Source organism: Caloenas nicobarica, chromosome 13 (assembly GCF_036013445.1).
Source record: "Caloenas nicobarica isolate bCalNic1 chromosome 13, bCalNic1.hap1, whole genome shotgun sequence".
NCBI lineage: Eukaryota > Metazoa > Chordata > Aves > Columbiformes > Columbidae > Caloenas > Caloenas nicobarica.
This window is the reverse complement of record NC_088257.1, coordinates 8,120,268-8,143,579: the sequence shown is the minus strand read 5'-3', so window position 1 is coordinate 8,143,579 and position 23,312 is coordinate 8,120,268. Positions and strand designations below refer to the sequence as shown.

The 23,312-nt window shown below is 42.8% G+C and overlaps 1 protein-coding gene across 1 annotated transcript in view; it reads right to left on the bottom strand.

The window, feature by feature from the left end:
- Positions 1-3,976: 3,976 nt before the first annotated feature.
- The window catches only part of ADAMTS2 (ADAM metallopeptidase with thrombospondin type 1 motif 2), a 186,331-nt gene continuing 166,995 nt past the window's right edge, over positions 3,977-23,312 (bottom strand). Inside the window, exons 14-22 of the mRNA XM_065643858.1 lie at positions 22,813-22,936; positions 22,102-22,182; positions 20,505-20,668; positions 19,209-19,368; positions 18,373-18,505; positions 15,799-16,006; positions 14,386-14,515; positions 13,263-13,352; positions 3,977-8,955 (exon numbers count right to left, since the gene is read on the bottom strand). Of these exons, the coding sequence (XP_065499930.1) occupies positions 8,492-8,955; positions 13,263-13,352; positions 14,386-14,515; positions 15,799-16,006; positions 18,373-18,505; positions 19,209-19,368; positions 20,505-20,668; positions 22,102-22,182; positions 22,813-22,936 (1,554 nt within the window). The 3' untranslated portion in view covers positions 3,977-8,491. The remainder of the gene's footprint in view (positions 8,956-13,262; positions 13,353-14,385; positions 14,516-15,798; positions 16,007-18,372; positions 18,506-19,208; positions 19,369-20,504; positions 20,669-22,101; positions 22,183-22,812; positions 22,937-23,312) is intronic.

Genomic DNA, 23,312 nt, shown 5'->3' with positions numbered 1-23,312 from the left:
TTCTTTATTTTCTTTTTTACATTCTTGATGATAGGAAGATTAAGATATAAACGTAAAAAATACTAGATACAGCTTTAAAAGTAGCTATCATTGCCCAAATATAATTTACAGCAGTACCTTTTCTTTTTTTTTACCTCAACCACAGCCGTTCAGTTTTCTCTTTCATCAAGTGGTTGCTGAAAAACTTTAATTACAAAAAAGAAAAAAAAAAAAGCACCATTGCATACTTGGTTGTCTCTTCGCAAAACTGCCGTAGATTTCTTCCAAGCACTTCTGAGGATGTCTCTGGTTAAATCATCCTGATCTCCTGTACTTACACTCCCTCGAGAGAGCACAGTGAATCAGCATTCCCAGGTGCATGAGAACGGTAACCAAATTAATTAATAGCAAAAGAAAACAACAACAGCAGCAGTGCCCAAGATGCTGAGGAACACACGAGTTTTAGCTCTTCAAGGCTTGGTTGAGTGTCTAAGATCTAAATGCTGTAGAGTTATTCTTTGTTTGCTTTTCTGTTTGTTGGCTTTTTTTTTCCCTAATGCTTCCAGTTTTGGGGAAAGCCTCCTATTCAAACAGTTTTGCAGAATTGCGCAAGTGTAATGGGCAGCTCTCCTTTGGGCATATTTGAAGTTTGTTGATGTTCAGATAAACAAACCAATTAATCTTTGAGAGCCCTAAACAGATACCGAAGTCAATTCTCATTTTGGGTATTTTCAGGAAAAATACTCTTAATGCCAACCGGGGGCTCTGGGATGGTGCCAGCACCGCTGGCTAAAGCCGCCTGATGTGACACCCGTGCTGCCAAGCTTGCTTCATAAATAATTTTTGCTTCAGAATATCGCAAGAAATATTTATTTGGGGTGAAAAAATTCACCGTATGTTTTCCAAAGTAATGAATCTGTACAGAAAAGGTAAAAGTAAGAGCTCCTCCAGGCTGGTTTGGCGAACCGGTACCTCCGCGGGGGCCGGGGGAGCCGAGCAGCTGGGTTGTGCTGGCTGGCTGGACGCGGGTCAGACCTGGTGGCACCGATGTGACAGCTCAGTGGTGCCACATTGCTGCCCTGCTTGTGCCTTTGGTGACACAGCTGAGCCCTGGGACACAGGGATCACTGCCCTGGGCTGCAGTAGCAAAATCCCAGCTTGAAAGAAATCCCAGTTTTCGAGCTCCTGCACCAGGAGGCTGTGCCTGCTGCCGAAATCGGGTCAAAAAGGCATTAAACCGAAGGTCCATTCCCTTCACTTTCTGATTACAAGGTCTCCAAGGGACATTTAGGGTGCCAGTTTCAAGCTTTCCCAGTAAGTGGTAGAACTGTAAATTCACTTTTTTTTTTTTTTTAAAGTAACTATGTGGTCGGTTGGTTGGTTTGTTTTTCTTTTTGCTAAGCAGTTTTCACCCTGCTTGGCAACTCTCTGCTGCTCATCTCTGCCCTCTCCTCCTCCTGGAGCAGCTGCAGCACCCAAAGGTACCAGCATCACAAAGGGACATCCATCGGTCCTGCTTCACTCCTGCCTGCAGAAACGAGGATTTTTGGTAAACTAGAAAACATTGTGGCTGGTGCATGACTGGGCAATGCTGCCACCCCACTCCCATGCTGTGATCCGGTATCGAAAAACATGTCAGAGAGTGTTGGGAAGGGAGCAGCATCAGCTCTGGGCTTGGCTGTAGCTTTAGCTCTTGCCAGGGACGAGGGAACGAGGTCAGTGTGACCCCGAGCATCTCCAAGCCCTGGTGCAGTGAGTTCCTTCTGTTTTGCGTGTTTGTCGTTAAAAGCTCAGAAAAGGAAAACAGTTTGACCCAGTTTGTGCCAGATTCCAGATGATTTGTGTTCTCTAATTATATCCCCCAGCCCGTTAACCTCCTGTGTGTTACACCAAGCAGTAGCTACGGTATGCAGCGAAAATATTCCCGTGAAACATTAATGAGCTGTTTTCACATTAACTAGACGGAGCTGGGTTAGAAATGTCGCACGCACAGCTGTTGCCTTGACTGCAGCTCACATGGTAACTGGTTTTTTGCAGGCAAGGAACCGGTTGCTGTGCCGTGCCACCATCTAGTGGTAACTCAACTAGAAACTCTGCATCCACAGAGGCAAAGCAGCGTCAGTGGATCCTCCAGCGTCGGTTGGCCAGGACACCAAGCTCTGCTCGGGGTAACACGGACGCAAAATGCAGTTTAATCACGTAAGGCTGGTGGGAACATACTGCAGCCAAAGCATAAAAGCCAGCAGGTTGCCCATGATGAGGTTTCTCCCATGTCTTCCTGCTCCGCTTCTCACTGTAAGGAGTTTCTAGAAGCGCGCTTGGGCTTGACGTGGTTCATGTGGCTCCTTCGCTTTGGTCCCTGCTCGGCTTTGGAAAGCGGCTGCTGAGGGAGGGGTTGTGGAGAGGTGATGGGGAGGAGTGCGGGGGGAGAGCTCAGGAGAGAAAGGAACGCAGACACACACACACACACACACAGAGACACAACGCCAGTGGGGTTTTCAGACACTCAGCCCCCAGAAGGGCTCTGCAGCGCTTTTTAAGCCCCTAAAAGCAAAGCCAGGTGTGGAGCCAGCAGCCCCTGGGTGGGTGTCTGGGAATCACACTGTGTCCCCCTTGCATGGTGTGATGGGGCAGTCAAATTTGCCCAGCACTTTGACGGAGCTGTGTTCTGCCTGGTGTAATTGAGAATAACCTGAATAACTGCTTTCCTGGCCTAGAATTGCTCCTTGAACTGCCTTTTTTTTTTCTTTTTTATTTTTAAAAATTTTTTTTCTTTCTTTCTTTTTCTTTTCAGAGACTGCTCAGAGCCTACTGTGGGATTCCCTGACTCTGCTACTTTCTGCAGACCATGCGCACTTGTGTATATATGCGTGTGTACACATCTGTCCAGGCTCCCAGATGGGCACCAGTTATTGCCCAGGTCTGAAGAACGGAAGCGAAGAGGCTGAAAAGCTGCTGTAGGCCAGGAGAGGACGAGATGGCCTCCCCTAAGTGCCATCTTCAGGCATTTCAGTCATAGGTAGGAAGACCTAGAGGGAAGGGAGGGGTGTTGGGTGTGTTCAACCCCACCATGGGTGTTTCTCATGTTTGGGTTATGGACGTGAGACCCTTCCCATGGCCACTTTGAAAGACAATCTCAAAATCTTTGGGTTGGGAAAGCAAAAGCAAATTAAATATAACCCTTATCACAGCTGTAAATTAGATACTATATGAATTGTCACGGTAAGTGAAACCCAGGTTTTGGCTGGTCCACTATTTTATCAGGGCATTTAAGTAAGTAGACGTCTTTTCCATATTGAAAATGCTGAGGTGGCTCGTTACCTGATGAAAGACCATATTGGACTTGAATGCACTGCATGGTGCTAACTGTACAATCAAGGTAAGCGGGGATGTTTCAAATCCGCAAGCAACAAAATCCAATTAGACAGTAGAGATTCAATTATGCCTTAAAGGGAACACAGCTACGAGCATGCAGGATATGGCAGGAAAACATATGCAAAAGAATTTCATGGAAAGGAGCAATTATTTTATCAATAGGACATGCAAAGTGAAATTTGCTCATCAGTCCTGACTAGAAACCCATAAAACCGAGCCTTTTAAAGAGATGGACCAGGATGGATTTCAGCTGAATGTAGAGGGTGGAAGCCTCAAGCAGGTTTAAGTGAGTTAGATTAAATATCCACAGTTATTAACTGAGGTTTTGGTCCAGTGACTTCATGATATTTGGCCTTGAATAATGGATGTTATAACAAGGATGTAAGACTTTGGCATAAAGTGTATCCCAATTCATTAAATTTTAGAAACCGAATTGGTTTTTGAGTTTGAAGATGCTGGTTCTTCCGCCCCCAGCATCTCTACACAATGTTATTCCAATGAAAAAAAGCACAGGGAAAAGTCAAACACTTTGCAAAAGAACACAGACATCTGAATTTAATAAATTATAAAATTAAAGATTCTAATTTGTATATACATTTTTAATATACAAGAAATGGCTATTTATTGCAATTTCTGTTAAGGCATATGTAAGTGAATGGAAGTTGCATATAGATATTCAGATGAACATAGCTAATACTGTGCATTGTAGGTGAGTAAATAAGACACTAAATGCATTACGTAATAAAATAAAACATAAACCCCTTTGAGTACTGGTAAAGCACCATTTCTAGAATTCCCAAAATATCTGAAAGCATTCTATGGAGATGTTGTGAGACTCTAAATAATGAATGGATATATGAATATAAAAAAGTGATGCATTTATTACCGAAATTTTTAAAGGACTACTAGTGAAAAAAATGGCAGTAGATTGGAGCCAAAGAAGCCAGAATTGGTTTGGGATCCTCTCAAGTCTCTGAGATGGTATCTGCAGGACTATGTTTACTTATAAATCTGCTTTAGTTTCTGAGGATTAGGTTACACTAAAATACCACTCTCTGCTCATTATGTCTCAAAATGCAGTACTTGGGCAACAATAAAGTGTTTACTGGAGACCCACGATGATGATGCTCTTGCCCAATTACAGAATTGTAGAAAAGAGGAAACAGTTGTCAAAGTTCAACCAACTAGAAAATGAACAAATGAAGAAAATTTCCACTACATGACATGGAATGAAGATCAACTGAGAGCAGAACCCCACCTATTGCCTTGGGCTGCTTTTTTTCCTATCAGTAGAGCTCTGCTCTGTGTTTTCTGGTAGAAGTGAGATTCATGTTCTTAGGAAACCACCATCATGGCGAACTGCTGAAAAACAAACCTTCTGAAAAATTCATGCCAGCTTGAAAAGAAGGCATCTTTCCTGATGAGACTTTTTTTTTTCCTCCCCTCATACAGCAAGACTGTAAAGAGAAGGCAGCTGGTGGCTCTGCTTCACAGGAGATGGACCAGTCTGTGTCCATCAGCATCTCACTGTCTTGAGCAATCTAGACTGAAGCTGGTCTTTCAAATATCATCTCAGTGTTCCCCAAATAACAGCTACAGAAATATTCACTAGAATTAAAATCAGCGAGAAATAAATCAAATCTCCCAAAAGGTGAGACTGAGAAGGGAGCAAGCCCTTCCTAAATGCAGATGCCACCAGACATCGCATCAGGTCCCTGATGAACACCAGACCTAGCGTAGCACCACACCAGCCTTCCAGGAGGTGAGTCCTGCTCCAAGATGCAGCAGAAGTTTCCACCTTATCTGGAAAAATGCTTTTGGTTTGTTTGATTGTGAACCGACTCACTCTGGAGAAAGAGCAAAGCAGTCGAGTTGCTGAACTTTGAAACAGCTTTGCAAGTTGAGCCGGGGTGTCCACACTGTGCGTGAGCAAGCGAACCCCCATGAATTGAGCTTGCCCAGCCTACCGCAGCCCTGGCCACTGGGAGGCACGGCTGGAACCGCTCAGCACCGAGCCACTTGGGCCTTTTTAAATGTTGGGTCTCCTCACTGGAACAGGCCTTTCCTTGTGCTGTTTGCAGAAAGGTCACTTGAAGTTGCAGCAAATAAATTCCTGCCCCACTTGCTATTGGGGCACAACTTAGAAGTCCTTTGGACAGAAGAGGCTTCTGTAAGACAGCGTGTGAGCTGTGGGCACCTCCTGGTTGACTAAGCCTGTTTCTGATGCTAAGGAAGAACAGAAGCTATTTCATGGGTTATTTCAGCCTCTGGAGGTCAGAGGAATTGGTCTCCACAAAGTCCCAGAGAGCAAGACTGGTACCATCCAAGCAGCAAATTTCTACCTCCCCACCTGCGTAACTTCAAGCCCCAACCACTCTCTGCTCTTGGGTTTATGGGGTTTTTTTTCCTAAGTTTATAATATGTTTGGCTATGAAAAAGCTGGTGATTGTGGTTTGCTTTTATTGTCCACCAAACTAAAAGCAGGATAACAACTTGAAGGGGAAAAATTGAGTTTCACACTAACCACATCTGTGTAAAGGAAATGTGGAAGGCGAGAAATACTCACTATGTCTACAGGCTGGAAGCCCAGCTGCAGCTTGTGTCTCCTGTGGCACAGCAGCTGGAATGATGTTGATTTAGACACATCTTCCTTGCTTATAAATAGCATGGTGGGGTTTATTTGGTTTTTTCCTTCAGTGCTCATTACTACACTGCTCCGTTTTGCACAGATGTGACTTGACCCTACGCTGTTACTAAAACTTGTCCTGTCTGCAGGGAACCACAAATCCCTTGGCACGAGGCTCCTGGGGCCAGGGCCGGGCTTGCCCATGCATCAGGGCTCTGTAAGGGCAGGCGAGCCACAGAGTGGGGCTGCAGCAAGCAAAGGCTTCTGCATGGCTACTACAGGTAAGCAATCTTTGACTGCAGGGAAACAGTGTCTCAGGAGTTAAAGTCTGGGGGGAGATTCCTGCCACTGCCTCCGCCAACCACTGCTCAAGGCTGCCAAACCGTGGAGCTTTACTTTTACTTTTCAAAAGCAGAAGAGATTATTTTGTTGCTTGCGCTGGTTGCTGCTTTCATATCTGCAGCCATGTCTGCTTGGCCCAGGAGATGGTTCCTTGTGCCCTGGCCTTTTACCAGACCCACTGTGCTTCTTGGTCTTCATGGTCTTCAGCGTAACTCCCATCTCTCTAGTATCTGAGCTGCTCCTAAACACTCACCCAAGTGTATCACCCTGGTCCTCTGTAAGATGGGACGCTTGATGCCATCACACCAGCTGAAAACATTCCTTCTCTGCTTTGGCTAGTATGTCCATAAAGTATTTTTCTTAAACCAGGTCTCGTCCTTTAAAGACTTCTGGCCTGAGTTCAGGCCAGAACAGTTCAACGTCTCAGTGCTGCAAGGACGGCTGCTCCTGCGGGCCCTCACCTCTGCTCTGGCAGGACCGGCTTGTTCTGAAGAGGAGACTTGGCAGCTCGTACAGCCGTGGTGGTCGAGGGCAGAAGGCAGGGTGGCAGGAAGCCACGTGTGGTTCACCTTGCAATACTTCTGAAGGTCTTTGCCAGCAGCCAGGCCACAGAAGAGCTCACATGTTGCTGGAAACTCAGCACTTTTCCAATAATTATGACTGTATACAGAGGCTTATTACTGGCACTGCTTGAAACTAAGACCAGCTCAGGCTGGAGGATGAGATCTAACTCTCAGACTGGAAAATCTGAACTAGGAGCCATCAGATCAACCTAGTGGTAAAAGGAGGATTTCAGGGAAGCCCTGGGCTCTGCAGGAGGTTTTCCAGCAAAGAGGAAACCAATAGAAGAGTCCAAGCCAGGAGACAGGAGAACAGCTGCTCAGATGCAACCCACAGCAGGAACCAGTCATGCTCCCCCTCTCTGTGGTGTTAGAGCCAAGCTGAATCCATTTTCTGATTTCCAACAAGGAATTTAAAATGACTATGAAAACCATGATGACCCTGAGGGGAAAGGAAGTACTCAAAGGGTTGTCAGGTTACCCATCTTAAAAGTTTCTAGCAGACCTGGTACTGTGAGTACATGTGTGTGTGTGGATGTACATGTACGGGCACAGTAAAAAATTGTTCACTTCTGCACCAATAAAGCTGTCCTAAGAAAAGGAAGATAATACAAAATTATTTTCTCCAAAATAACCTCAACCTATGGGAGAAAAAAAATATGTTTTCTTAACAAAGCACCAAAGAAAAGGCAACAAGAATCCAGTCATCTTTAAGTTAAACAGCATCTGGGTAGAAAAATAAATCAGACCAATAAAAAAAAGCACCAACCAACAAAGATCACTGAGGCTGTTGCATTACAGGAACTTAAAGACTATCAAAAATATGGATAATTGTAAACAGAAAGACTAGGATGTTGTCAGTCCAAGTTGGTCAGATCTACCCTACTAAATGTCTTGCATGTATTCAAAAGTTTAGGAGAATCCTTTGAAATTGTTTATGGAAATACGTAAACTACTGTTTGCCAGTTTTTAATTTACACATAAATATATGGCTACAGAATTTTCTATATATTTTGTTATGCAGTCCCGGTTAAGAAAGCTATGTAAGCACATGCCTAGCTGTGCCCAAAGGAGCAGCTCTACTGAAGTCAGATAAACTTGGTCAGGTGTGTCCTTAAGCACCTTTCTGAACCGGGGGCTGAGCTAGTGCCCGGGTTTACGCAATGCACAGAGCATCACAGGATTGCTGACCACCTGCTTGTCAGTGTCAAAGGGATTCGTTATGTCTCCGGACTGTTTTCCCCATCCTACCTGTAACTCCCATTACTATTCCCAAGCAGTTTTACACAGGCATAGAAGACTTAAAAGAGCCTATAAACAAGAAACCTGCTAACCTGGTCTAGGTGTTACGGATCGTTTGGATTCAGCGAAATGCTGTAATGATATTGCACTAATACTCTACCGTACCCTGTAAACCTAGCCGTCAAAGTGTTCAGATTAACACTTATGAAACAATGTGTCATTTCCATTTATAGTAGGCTTGAGAATTTGGCATCTCTGCCATAGCACCACTTTGATTTTTCCCCATTTTTAGTCTCTACGACGTGGGCAATACTCTGATCTTGGTAACATCTCTGTAAGAGAAAAATGTTTGTGCCATATTTCCATTTTAGTTTATTTTCCTAAGAGTCTCTTTTTTCATTTTCTCGGCAATCAGCTGTTGAATTCTTTGATTCCTTGTCTTTTCATAAGGTATCCTCCTCCGTGTAATGATGTTGTGCTGTGATACTTCATTATCCAGCCCATCAATTTTATAGGGAACATCCACCGCATTGATTTCTGGGTGCTCCTCCGTCGCATTGGAAGGAGGTGCCCGTGTTTTGGAAACAAGAGGAGGGCTGGTGGCAGACTGCGTGGTGGACACTCCTATGGGAGGGTTGAGGGTTGTCAGGAGCTCCTCCTCAATGACATTATTCTTATTTATGATAGAATCGGTTACATTGCCGTCCTCTGTTATGTTGCTGTACATGTTACAGGACTTGCAACACAGCTTATTGTAACCAGGAATCGAGCAGTAACGAGATAGAACCTCCATGCGACAAAACATTGACTTGTCTCCTTGACAATGATCTTCTGAAAGAGAAAAAGGAAACAGATAAATAAAGAGCATCTTGACATTAATCAGAAAAAGAAACACAGCTGAAGCTTTGGCGGTGGGCAGAGGGTTTGGTATTTAAAGTAGGATGGAAAACTGGCAAATGAACAGGCTTAATATTAAACCTAAAACTCAATTCACTTTAAGGGATACAAAAGCTGATCTGAAGTCTGTGTACCAGCCCCTTCCACACTATAGGCTGTAACACTCTAATTTTTGGCTTCACATTCTGCACGTGGTGCCCTGAAGACCTTGCAGCCACAATGACACACCTTCCTGCCTGGGCTTAGAGTACAAAACACACCAATAGTGCTGTGTTGTTGCTAACATCACTTGATATCCCCAGAAAGTCATCAAGGTTTACACTCAAAAATCTTTTTTCCTCCTCTTCACTCCTTTTAATGATTTTCTGCAATCTAACAGTGACTAACCATGGTACAGGGTAATTTATATTTATCTGGATTGTCTCAAGAAAGTGAAGTGTTATTTCTACGTGTACTGTGTAACTCTCAGAATTACTCCATCTCCTACTGGAGTGATTTTTTTTTGCCCGGTACCTCTGTTCTGAAAACAGCAGCATTGCCTGAGCATGCCCCTTGCTTGAGAGAAAAGCGGTGCACTTAGCGCAAAGCTCTCCTCCTTCTCCTAGAAGGGAGTTGATATTTTCAGTACAACAAAATCCAGCGGGATGGAGCCAAACCACTCCATTACTGACTAGGAGAGTCAGTTACAAGTCCTCATTTTTGTGTCACTGCCAGGAAAACAGTGGTAAAAGAGCCAGAATGATAATTGACAGGTTTTAAGCTGTCGATAGCTGTTATGACAGTCTGCATCGCCATACAGGTGTAATGGCAAATCCTGATCTTGCTGACCTGCAGGTGGCAAAATGCTGGCTAAGGCGTCAAAAGGGAGCTCCTCACACTGTTTTACCGTCTGAGGAACATTAACAGGCATCTACTCAAGGGTTACTCAAGCCTTTGTGATTTTTGCTCAGAGGAGGTAGAGGACTATACGAATTGATGGATGGTGAGGTGTTAGCAGGCTCCTTGGAGAAAAAGCTACCTGTCCTCCATCCTTCATCCAGCTCTAGAGCTCCTGTGCCTCCAGGCTGACGTGATGGAGCCGGGAACTACTGGGAACTGCAGTGAAGAAAAAACCCCAACACGCAGCCCATGGTGAAAGACAGAGGAGTCAGAGGACTTTTGGAGAGGAGAGCGCTGAGGAGAAGGGGGGGCTGATCAGCACTTGCCATTGTCAGTAACAAAATATTTTTTATGTGACCACAGTGCTGAGACATAGATGAAATCACTTCTGCCTCTCTCTTACTGCATCTCTACCTACTCTGACAGTAAAGGATGAGTAACCCAAATTACTCGCCTTTGTCTGGAGCGTACCCGACGGCAGACAGTGAGCTCGGGTGTCACCATCCTGCTCCGAACCCCGACTTCCCCTGCCAGCAACTCCCAGCAAAGCAGAGAACCAGAGCAGGCTCAGAGATACCACATGAACTCAGGAAGTGTAGGTGTCGCCTCTTCACTCACCCTCACTTAACAAAACTGGGCATTATAGGTGTTTAATTGGCAAACATATCAGTCTAAAGTAAACTAATAACTATTGCTGCTGCTTCAAAACGCTAGTGCTGGCTGAGGAAGGTGGAAACCCCTTCCTGACATTGTATTTATGCCCCGATTGTTTCATTCGTTGCAGAAAAGCAAAATTCTGGTTCCTATTTTCAAACCTGTCAATTCATTTTCATATTTTTCAAATGCTAAACCGAGATCCTGCCAGGAAAAAAGAACAACTCCTTCCTCAGGAACCAAAAATAGTACCTTGGTTTTGGAGACATTTTCAAACCAGTCTTTAAGAGCTGGAACTGTTCATATCTGCAGGCACAACTCTATACAAAGGACTGCATGTGTCTATACAGCTTTATATATTTTCCCCATACCAGATAGAGTCCCGTTTGAACATTTTGCCTTGTGTTGCATAACCTTAACACAAGCTTTTCCAAATGGCTTGCAAAACAAAAGCCAACAGATATAACCTTTAAACGTGGTTTCAACACGGCAGATCTGTTCTTGGCTTTATAAGAATCACTAAAAGCACCTTTAGAAAAATGCCTTTTTTCCCTATCAAAAATACATAATGTCAAGCTTAAAAATAAATCAAACTAAAACTGCATTATGTAAAATGCTTAGCGACATCTGATAAATTATATAAATAAATTCTGTAACTTAGGAATATCAGAATGAAATTTTTATCCTGTATCCAAACCAAATTTTTCAGATTTGCTGAACTTTTATTTATTTTTAGTTGCAGTATGCATGACAGACTGGAAGTATATCTTCAAAACATCAGTAAGAAAAAAATAAATCAGTTTCACAGTCACTTTGGTACACATTAGTCTCATAAAAAAATATTGAAAAGCAAACTGAATTGGCACATCTTTAATATTATGTTAAATACATACAAAACACTAATAAAATATCCCTGATAAACCAAAGTGCATATAGACATAGTGCACAATGCCCAGATACCTTATTGCACCATTCTCTATAGCCACCCATCTCTTGAAACATCACTAAACATCGTCTATTTAAAGGTAACAGTCATGAATATATTTATACAGTTAAACACCAATTATTTTACATAACAGTATTCAGTGCCAGATATGTGTCTTTGCTTTTTCACCTTGTCATGTAAATTGTTAACATGTTTCAGGAAATTATCATATTAACAGCAAAGTTTAAATATGTGATCACATGATAATGACAAGTTTGAAGTGCTACACTGTTGAAGACCCAAAAATTCAAAAATGCCACTTTTCCCAAGAATATGATCAATGCAATAAGGTAGTAATTTGCTCCAAGACTGCGCTTTTAAAGTTGATACGCTTCTACTATTGGTACTGACTGTCACAAACCGGTTTATGACTTGTGAATTCCAAATCTTCAACACAAACACTGAAGGTGAAGCAAGAATGCCAGTTAAATTTCAGTAAGTAAGGTCACAATCCTGTCTTGATGAAGATATGGATATGCACTGTGCAAATTAACCTTGGATTAAATTTACTGCCTTCTAATAGTTATCATTCAAGTAAAAACACTCCATATGAATATTAACTCAAGGTATGAGTGTAGTCTTTATATTTAAAGCTGGATCTGGTAAATTAATGCCATTGACATTTCAACATTAAGGCATTTTTCTAAAATTCTTCTTCTTCTAAGCAAAAAAAAAAAAAAGCAATAAAAATTGAGGTAATTCTGTAGTAGTTCACACTGTTATGTTTGCCAGTTGACACATCTATAGAGCACACACACACACGCACACATACAACCGTACCAGTCAAGTCAGACATGCACATGGTGAAAAAAGACCAAAGATGGAATGAGTATAAACAGCTCCATGCTGAGCAGCTGGAGACATCATAGTCAATGAAAACATCATATTGCCTTCGCCAGGTTCAGAAAAACATCACCACACAACCTTCAACATGGACCAGGCCTGTTCTGCTTCGGTTTTGTTTCTCAAGCAAAAGTACGCAAAACCGGCAAAAACTGTGCAACAGGAAAAAAAATGCAGCTTTTCACGAGGGAAAATATTTCAAGCCACCACCAGGGGTTTGGCAAGAGCGGACGGCGTCGTAGCAGCACGGAAAGTACCGACCAAAACTGCGCTTCTGCTTCCCGGTGAGCCCTCCATGGGTTACAAACACAAATGTGAGGGTCAGGAATACAAAATCGGCAGCAAGGGTGAGTAAAGCAATGGCACCACAAAGGAAAATGGAATGAATAAATTCTTTCACTCATCAGACTACCCTGTCAGCAAACTGAAACTAGAGAGTTACAAGATTTAGGGTTTTTAGATAAAGGAGAACTTTAGCACTACAAGGTGTCATTATTGTGATGTGATCACATTCACAATAAGTTCTCAGTTTTGCTATCAAACTGAACATCATGAACCAGTAAGAGCCTTTTTTCACCATCACCAAGCAACAAGCAAACTGATCCCAGCTCCCTTTCAGAGGACGGCAACATACTGTGGAGATCCAACTTCACACATCCAACACTTCAAGACCTCCACCACCAGTGCTACGCAAGCTCCAGAGAAGAAAGACACCGAGCACCAAGTGCCTGGTGTGAAAAACAGATTCAGCCCAAGATTTAAACTTGGCAAAGTCAAGGGAACTTTCCGCATAGAGAGAAGAAGAGAGCAAAAGGCAAAGTCCACATTTGATGTGGCATGCATTTAAGGGCAAAGGCAGAGTTATAAATGGGTCTTTTACTTGAAGATATTTTCTGGATGGGGTAGTCTGGATCAGGTCTTGACAGCCATTGTATCATGTAGGTTTTCTTTGAAGGATCAGAAACATTTCCTTGAACAGAGGAGAAAAAAAAAAAAAAGATATAACACAAGATATATTAGTATTAAGTAGCTGACCTGTCAGAAGTGGATAAGCTAAGAGAGCGAGTGGGCTCCGATGGTGAAGGAGCCCAGGGAAGCACCAAGGCCAGGCTGTGTAGTTTTGGGCAGAGGGTGCTCTTTTGCCAGATTGCTACAGCTTGTGTCCAGCACTTGACAGCCAACAAAGATGACAGCCTGAAGACCAGCTCTTCAGCAGCACTTCTCACAGCAGCATTAAGTATGTCCTAAGATATATCCAGTCTAGGCTAGTTATGCTGCCTCTTTAAAATCTTTGTATTGGAGACCATAATTGACAGCTCGTTTCTAACTGATGAGAAATCATAAGCTACTCTGAGAAATATATCAGGAATAAAAGAAAAATCTTAATTACTTAATAATAGGAATACGTAAAAGGATCTCACAAGCATCATTTGCAAACAGATGAAAAGCTAACAAGGATAAAGGCATTAGTGTCCTGCATTAAGCAGGAACAAATTTATTATACCTTTAAAAAAATTGAGTTAGATAACCCCTGAAGACAACCTGTGCTTGATAGAGCGGAAAAGAAACCTGGGGCTGTTGCTGGAGGTGGGGAAAGCAAAGAGGCATCTTTGTACGTGATGCTCTTGATCAGCTACAACCCACCAGCCTCTTGCAAGCGCAGCCGGTCTCAGGGCGCGGGGCTGGACTCGGGCAGTGCTGCTCACCCCGGCGAGTGCCGGATTCAGCCACCCCTGCTGTGCTGAGCTCTGCCACAGCCTCTCATGCTGTCCTGGGGCAAGCGCTGCTCGCCACTGTGAGAGGAGAACAACCACGTGCCCAAGAAGTCCATCGGCCACACAACTCTACACTTAGAAAGTCTGCTTGAAACCGGGGCTATGGAGAACTGCCATCCCAGGCAGGCATAGCACACAAGTGTAAAGTCAATGACAGCATTTCGAATAAATGGAATCAGTATAATTTTTTTCAGCAAGTAATATATGCTAGAGAAGACAAGCACTTACTTGAACACGGAGGTAGTCTGCAAATCCTTACAGTCTCAGGTTTATTTTCTTTACAGAGGCCGATAGCATTGTCCCTGGTCCGGCACAGGACCGGGCGATCCTGCGTGCCGTTGCCGCAGCTGACAGAGCACTGCAAGAAGATGCACCAGTTAGAGCCCCAGCCACCCTTTGGAAACAATGGATTAGAAATTAATTTTTAAATTTTAAACCACTGCCCTTGATTTGAGCTGACATGGTACATTATTTGAACCACCACAGCACCTACTTTAACTAAGCAAGAGGGAGAACCACTGCTTTTTGTGGTATATGAGTAATTGTGAAACACTCCAAGAAAGCGTTTATGGTCTGAGCAATAAAGAAACTGTAAATGTGGGGCATCTATTCACAGTGTGCACCAGAGATGGCATTGCTTGTTACACTATTCAAGCCAGTGAGGATAAAAACTGTTTGTGCTTATTTGTATGGCACAGTTCCAAAATAAGATGTTTTATCTCCAAATGCAGCCACGTTTTTTAAACAATTTAATGGAGCGATGCTGATGAGAACTGTAAGGATCTCAGGTTCAAAATTGTAAGAACAATTTAATGTTGTAATATTCTACTCACATTTATTGCCTTTCGATGACTGCAAAGGTTTGCAGCTATGGATAGATGGAACTTCTTATTACTCTTGTAAATACTTAGCAAGAAACAGTCTGTGCACGGTGGCATTACATTTCTTGCTCACACAGCACATTAGCCAAAAAGCCAGGGATGGAAAGCACAAAATATAATACCACCCAGCTCCTGACACTTGTTCTGGGAGTGACTGAATCCTGTTTTACCCAAGGCAATGGCAACAAAAATGGTTCATGAATAAGTGCCCTGTATTTCCATAGTAAACTATGTGAAAAACTCTATCCTTTGGCTTATGAACAGAATCTTACAAGACTGAGCAACTGAATCTGCTGAAGGCCTTTACATCAAAGATACTCGCACCTTTGAATCTCCACGAGTGTTGGTGCCTAACTTCCTTAAGTGTCCTTAATCACAGTGTCTGAAGACTTTGAAGTCTTCTGTACTTGAAAGAAAATAAAACAGTGATAAAAGAATTAATTGCCCTTTCCTCAGCTTGAGCCAACAGGTAAATGATTGTGAGCAGATGATAGGAGTCAGTTTGCCTGATGCTGCCGTCTTATACGGGTGGCTCGTGGGGTCTGGATCATCCAGCACTGCCACAGGACGGCTTTACTGGCTGTTTGACTACCACCACATCTTCGTCTAACTCACTTTCTGTGGCATTAGTAGCAGTGGAAGCAATATACCGTTTGCATAAGTATTAGTTTATTGCGTTAACACATTTGAATATATTCAAATATTTTCTCCCCTGCATCGGAAGAAATTAGTAGCTTGAGACCTCCAGAGAGAGACTGACCTGTGACCAGGGTCCTATTCTCCACTGCGCTGGGCAAAGCTCCCGGTTGCAAGGCCTCCTGCCTTCTGGACGGTCGTTGTTGCAGTACTTGGTATGAACAGACCGATTCGTATTATCGTGTAGGGGTTGGATACATCGGACAGATCGTACTTGATATCCTGTTTTCCCACAACTTTTGCTGCAAGGCTCCCATTCTCCTGTAACCCATCTGGGGTGATGAAAAGAGAATAAGTTGAGTAAAATTCTCTCTCTCCTAAATTAGGTGAGTTCAAACTGTTGAACTGTAACTCTTAAACAGAGGTTTAACAGGACATTAATACTGGTTCTGATATGGAAAAAGAAGATATGAAAAACCATAAGCAGTTATGGTTAGTTTTATTTGACCATGTCCCTGAAAAATCAGTAATAAGGCCCAAATCTTTAAAATTACTCTCTCATTATTTCCAAGATAAGCATTATTCTTCTTTTGCTTCCTTTGCTTTAATTTTAAGCTGGCCTTTCCAAGACTGCACATAAAAATGTAGGAGGTTATTTTTTTCGTCAAAAGCAGCCACCCAAGGGTGCTGTTGAGCTTCCCAGGTCTTGGCGCATGAGCTGTGCCTTTTCTGCAGGGAGACCTGAGCACACCCCAGCCATCCCCACAGCCCGTTCTCACAGGATTGAATCCCAAACATCTGGGCCAGAAATGCAGCTCCAGCCTGACCCACATCTGGATACGCCTGGACCACATCCCCGGCCACGCCAGACACCGGCTGCTGAAGCAAATCCAGCTACATCATCAATGCTGTGCGTGCTGAGCTCAGGGAACCGGGGTCCTCAGCATCATACATGTTTCGTTTTGTGGAAGGCAACACTCTGCTCACTCAGAAAGTCTTGAGTTGATAATGTGTAAATCAATTTGGCCACTGAAAAATGTCACCCATATTTTGTAATGTGACATAGTCAAAACCTTTGCTGATCATCCAAACTGGCTCAAGAATTACACCTAGAAATTGTAAGGAACTTAGAGAAGAGCAAAAAGGACAGACAGGACCAGAGGGAATTTATGTAGACTACTGAAAACTTGGTTATAATCAAGCAAGGGAAGACATACAGCAGTCTATAAATATTTAGAGAATGCAGAGATTTGCAAGAAGGAAATATTGTTCAATGAAAACAGTATTCACATGGGACAAACTTAACCAAAAAATACACATAATCTGAAGAAATATCCTGAGTTTGAAGGAATTGTTCTAAGCCCTCATAAAATCCTGGTTTTAGAAATAGTCAGGACATAGCATGGGCACAAGGCAATGCACTAAATACCCAAGTTAAACAAAAAGTGGCAATTTCACCCAACTTTCTCTTTGTGGCCTATTGAAATTACACAGCTGTGGAGAAAGGCGAGTGCTGTGGAACACAAAACCATGAATCCCAAGGTGATTTCTGAGGCAAACATGATTTTTTCCCAGCAGCCAAGAAGCGGCACATTAGTGCAGTGAGTGTCACAGAGCTTCATAAAATCTCTTAAATAATTGCCTCTCCTATGTACAAGTGGAAAATGCTTCAATGCCATTCTATGGAAACAGAAATGACTGAGACATTCAGGAATCCAAGTACAATTTAGGATCCTATTGAGTCTTTGTGGTACCTGTGTCCAATTATATTTGCAGCTGAAAGAAGAACACAGTCCTTTCCAGAGAGGCTGAGATACAGTTAGGTCATTACATCAATTCCAATAAATAAATGTTAAACCCTGACACATGCTGAGTTTATGGGACACGGCTTCTTGACTTTTCTACGTTTCGGATGTTTTTTGAAAGAAAGTTAGGAAATATTGTGTGGTATGTTCTACTTATTTGCTGTACTTCCTGGAATCTAGACTTGGTCCTCAGAGATAAAAGCTGGGATCAACATACTCCTTTCTTGTTGTGGTAGCAACATGAGGAATATATGAGTCCTACATGTGGCAGGAGTGACCTGCTGCCAGTCAAAAAAAGTGTCTGTAAAATGTGAATTAAAATATTTGTAACAATTGACCACGTATAGCAAAGGTGAGGGTACAACAGGCATACTATGCTGTACAAGGGCAGCCACAGAAATCTAACACGCCAAATATTTTTCCCTGTGTATAAATGTCCAAAAATATATTGTCAAATTTAGGAAGATTTGGATTTTAGACTCTGTATGACATTGTTTTTCTTATGTAGCACTCTGTAAATTTGTTCTTACATGGTTAATTCACACTGTGTAAAATCAACTGGCATAAATTGAATTTATGTCTATTTTTTATTACCTCAAGCTGGCCTGAACACAGATGTTTGGATCAAGACCACTTCTAATCCAACTTATTTCAGAAGTAATAGGAACCAGCAGTCCCAGAAATACTATTTCTACAAGCAGAATATAGCACCACATCTTCACAGTCCTGTGCCTCTGCAATGATGCACAGAGGTACTTAAGGGCCCCCATGTTCAAGCAGCCACATATTGAGTTGGAAAAGCAGAGATCAAGCTTAAGTCACCTTCTTGCAGGTGACAAGTGCCAGCTGGGTACAATGCCTGTGACAGCAGTGCTGGTGGCAGCGATGCTTACATGGGCTGGGAGCACTCCTGGAGGTTGCACACCCTGCGAATGGGCTTTGGCTTTTGGATCAGCTCGCAGTAACTCCGATGAACCATCTTGTGGTCCGTCTTCCTCCGGCAGCCGTATTTTGTGAATTGGTAGCCTGAAGAAAGACACTGCTCTTTATTTTCAGTACGGGTAGATCTTACACAGGATTCAGGTTTCAAACAAACTGCGCATAGACTGTCAAAAGTTGCAGGTGGAGCTACAGGTGAACATGCTACAAAAGGAACTGTAAATTGCACTGAATAAACACTTGTTCATGGAGATTGAGCACCCAGAATTGCTCATCCCCTTTATTTTTCACTACAGACTAGAATGAGAAAAACAACATAATTAGCATTTCAAAAACGTTCTGCAAACGCGCACAGCCACACTCAGGGGCTGTGACCTGCCCATCAGTTTGGTGAACAGCACCAGGGTCCACATCTGGCCCCCAAAGCAGGGTCTGCACATTGCAAGGGCCACAGCACAGGATGCAGATTCACCAAGAGCTGCCCTGTGGCACCTGGAGGTTTGGCATCCTCTTGTCTCAGAAATCCTCATCCAAATCTTGTACATTTGTACTATTTTTCAATTTGCTAATCATAAATCAGAAATGAGCCACCCCAGATCTGTCTACAAAACCATTTTAGTCAGATTTTTTAAGTCCATTAGCTATTTATTTATCTATTTCTTAATTTAAATAAAGCCTTCTCATACTCCTAGTCTCCCTAGTGTCTTGTGGCAATGAATTCCACACGTGGCTTTCATTCTTTCATTTTTCTCTTAATCAATTTTGAACGCTTTGGGGTTTTGTTTTTTACCTCCTCCGCAAGGTTTTGAACACTGAGACCATTTCTTCAGAGCCCATTCATATGACACCGAATCCTCTTCCAAAACATTATTGTTATCTACATTCAGGGAATCTTCATGGATCATGTACTTGTAAGTCAAAGATATCTTGGCACCACCATGAGGAATCACCTAGTAAAACAGATATAGGGGAAAAACGATGTGAAAGGCTGATATCAGAAGCTATGTGAGATGACGTGAAATAGCAATCATATGGCTTGGATATAAAAACATTCCCGAAGGGATTTAAACACTTTAGCTGCACTCAACACTTTTTTTTTTTCCCTGATGAAAAAATATCTCTATCCTTATGACAAAGAGTTTCTAAACTGCATATTAAGAAAGACTGTTGTTCATTTAGCCTGATTTTTCTTGCCAGCATTGGACTGACTTCACAACACTAAATTTTTTCCATATCCCATCATAAAGGAAGGAAATGTTGTACTAAAATGATAACGGATAGTTCCACTGAAAGACAAGGCAAATCCGAACACACTGAAAGTGGTGAAGAAAATTGCTTAGACTTCTAATAAAACAAATATTCTTACGATAATCCTGGGAATTCTATGAAGACTGTAACTTAATCCTGACAGAAATATAAACTAAGACAAATGCAAGAAAACAGAACTCAATGTGAATAAAGTGCAAAATATTGGTCCTTTGAAAGCATAATATTTATTCCTTCTCTGACCTGCAGCTGGTATAGATCAACACACTACAGCTGCTTTCAGAGGGATTCTGAATCAATCTGCCCCTGTTCGTTGTAGTCTATTGTCTGCTGGTTTGCAATGAAAAATGAATATAGTTGGGTGGGCTTGGGAACTGCAGAACTGGCTGTGCCCTGACGAAGTGAGCCTGGAAGGACAAGGATCCTGCATCTGCCTTTGCAGGATACATTTTCAAAACATGGATGGGAGGAGGAGCTATTACATCTATCTGATAGGAACAATTTTGACCTTTTTAAACTAATGCTCTGTGTCAGATACGATAAGTAAGCTGGAGAGTCTTTATACACTGGCCATTTGCTGGGCCATCCACAGGAAATAATCAGGAGAGCTGGTTGCTCAACAAGTAACCCTGAGTTACTACAACTCTTGTACAGTGCAATGAATTCAGAGAAAGGAATTAAAATACATCTTCTACTGTCTTATAATTGAAGCAGATATCTTCTCATAACTCACAAGAGGAATCTAAAATATATTATAGCACATTATGGCTCTGTAACCCTAACACTGTGTTCCGTGGAAGATAATTTTCCTTTGACTTACCAGAATAACTATGCCATTACGCAGTGGCCCCATGGTCTGCACGGTTTCTCTATCATCATCATTCCGATATTCCCACTCCACACCCATGTCAATAAATACTTTAGAATCTGGCACATAGTTGTCTTCGCTTAGGATGAATTTCCCCGTTTCACGATTTTTAATTGCTAGGAACAACATAAGAAAAGTGAATACGAGAGGTTCTCTTCTGAGTGTTCTGCTCTTGTCTCAGTGGAAGAAGCAGAAAAGGCCAGCGCGCATCTTCCCTCTGTTGCCTCATGAGTTTGGAAAGACTTTTTCAGGTGTTTAACTGAACTGCCCATGCTTTCCTGCTCAGCTCCAGAAACATCAGTCATTCTTTTCTTTCTTTTTCATAGCCTGCCTTGCAGAGAAATGAGGCCAGCGCAACTGCACTGCGTGTGTCCATCCGTCTGCCTGCTCCCAGCTAACAACTTCTGAATCCATTGGCCAAATCCGAGCCAATTTGACAGCCGGTGGGGGTCCCATGGCTCCTCAACAATTTGACATGTTGTAAGGCAGTTCAGGAGGCTGTTACTGCTCCATGAGAGAAACGCTACTGAGCTGACCCCCAGCAGGTCCCCACAGCAAAAGAGAGACACCAGAAACTGTATTAATTCTCCTGCTCAGCCCCAGCCCTGACACAGCCCTGCTTAAGCTGCTGTTGCTTTGCAGGCACCTGCCATCGCACACCGCCCGATTCCTCTGCTTCGGCTGCCATCAATGCCCCATCCTTCACCCAGAGAGACTTCAGCCACCTTTGTACAAGGACTCTTGGTTTTCTCCCGAGATGGAGAATTTGCTCTCCTCGTTAGAAGAAGCAGGGGCTGTTTGTTATTTAAGACTGGATTTTAGCTCCCTTTTCTCTCCAGCAGCTACCTGAGCATCCCACTCCCTCAGTGCTGGCCTCAACAGAGAGCAAGCTGGTCATGTCCCCTGCGTATCGCTCACCCCACACCGAAAGAAGAACCGTGTCTGAATCAATGAGCGATCGCTCTCCTGATCCACAGGGCACTGAGCAGCAAGAGAAGCATTCGCTGGTGAGAAGCTGGAATGACTCACGATATAATTAGCAAGCCATTCGCTGTGAATCTACTTCCAATTAATAACAGCCTACTGGACGCTGCTCCGCATTGATTACAGGGCACCACGAGGAGTGGATTTCAATTACTTTCTAAGCTGTGTGATTGATCGGGCAGCCTTGTGTCAATACTGTTAGCAAGGGGGCAGAACCTGAAACGGATTTGGATATAGCTGGGAAATGACTGAGAATAGGAAGTACATTATGAGAGATACACACAAAGATAATGCATTGCACCCCATAACGTAATTCAGCTCCTCTTCCAGCAGCTTTTGCACATGCACATGCCTATGCAGGGATATTCTGTCTAGGACACCAGGGAATACAGCACAGGGAAATCAAATTGCCAAACAAGTTTCCTAATTTAACATACTTAAAGAAGGTATGTTGTGCGGGAGGATAATGGGTAAACAAATGCATAAACACATTGTGAGGCTCCAGAGACAAAAACAAACAGTAGAAAAAATAATCTGACTGAAAGTTTTCCTACTTGTTACTTACCGAGATTATGACTGGTGGCATCTGTTTCCTGTATAAGTAAATGTCTCGCACCGACAGGAATTTCAAACATCTTTATGTGCCCTTTATTGTAGTATATGAAAAGATAGTAACTGGTTAGTATGCCACGAACAGGAAGAGTCTGTCTTAAGTTTTAAAATAAATCTTATTTTCTAAAAGCAGGGTGTATTACAGAAAGCTGAACCTAATCCAGCATCATTCCCATCCCTATTTCTGTGTCAGCTGACGGAACGTAACAGGAACAAAGGGCTTTGGGTCAGAAGAAAAATGCCTTAAGTAACATCAACAAATTGACTTTGCTTCAGACTAAAATGGGTTTTGAGTGCCATATGCACCATGCAAACTCCTGTCTGACAGCGAGTGATGACGACACATTCTTGCAGCACTCCGGTGACCCGGACAGAGTAGCTGAGTGACAGCAGCAGCACAAATAGGTCCACAGCTCCCCAACGCAGAGCACTGATGCCCTCCTGTGTGCATGAACAGGCGCTGGTGTCGCAGACTTAACTGACCACTGGACAAAAGTCTTACTTTCTAATTCTAGACACATCTCGAAGTAAAGTCCAGAGAGTTTACTGGAATTAGTGATGCTGTAAAATGATTTGTGGTTGCTCTGGTACTTTCCATGAAACAGAAGAGATCATGCAAAAATACCCTGAATTCACCAGGACAAAACACGTGGGATGCACTGACCTTGTTTCTTTGGTACTCTTGAAAATGTTCCTTTTACCACTTTGCAGTGGGAATTATCTCCTCCACAAACACCACACTTATCTTCCTGCTTTGTGGAACCTATGACCCTGTCACACCCAACTTTCTGCGTGCAAGAGAGAAAACCAGTCATTCTTATATATCCATGCTTCAATTCAAATGAGTCTTCAGATATCAAAACCCAGGCTTCTGCTTCAGCAAAAAAGTACAAATCGTAGTATTTTCCTGGAAGATCAACATCTAAATAGATTTTAATACTTCCCGTTCCTACAAGAGTTGTCAATCAAGTGAATATATTTTTATATTATGCTTCACACTGGTCCTCTTACTGAAGGAAAGCTACACAGTTAAGGAAAAGCTCTGAAGTCTCAGCTCATCATAAAGCAGATGCTTAAATTCCAGGAGAATCAAAGCATCTGTGTGAGGATAAGCACCTCCACCAGTGCTTTGCTAAGTCGGAGCCTCTAATTCTGTTGAAAGAT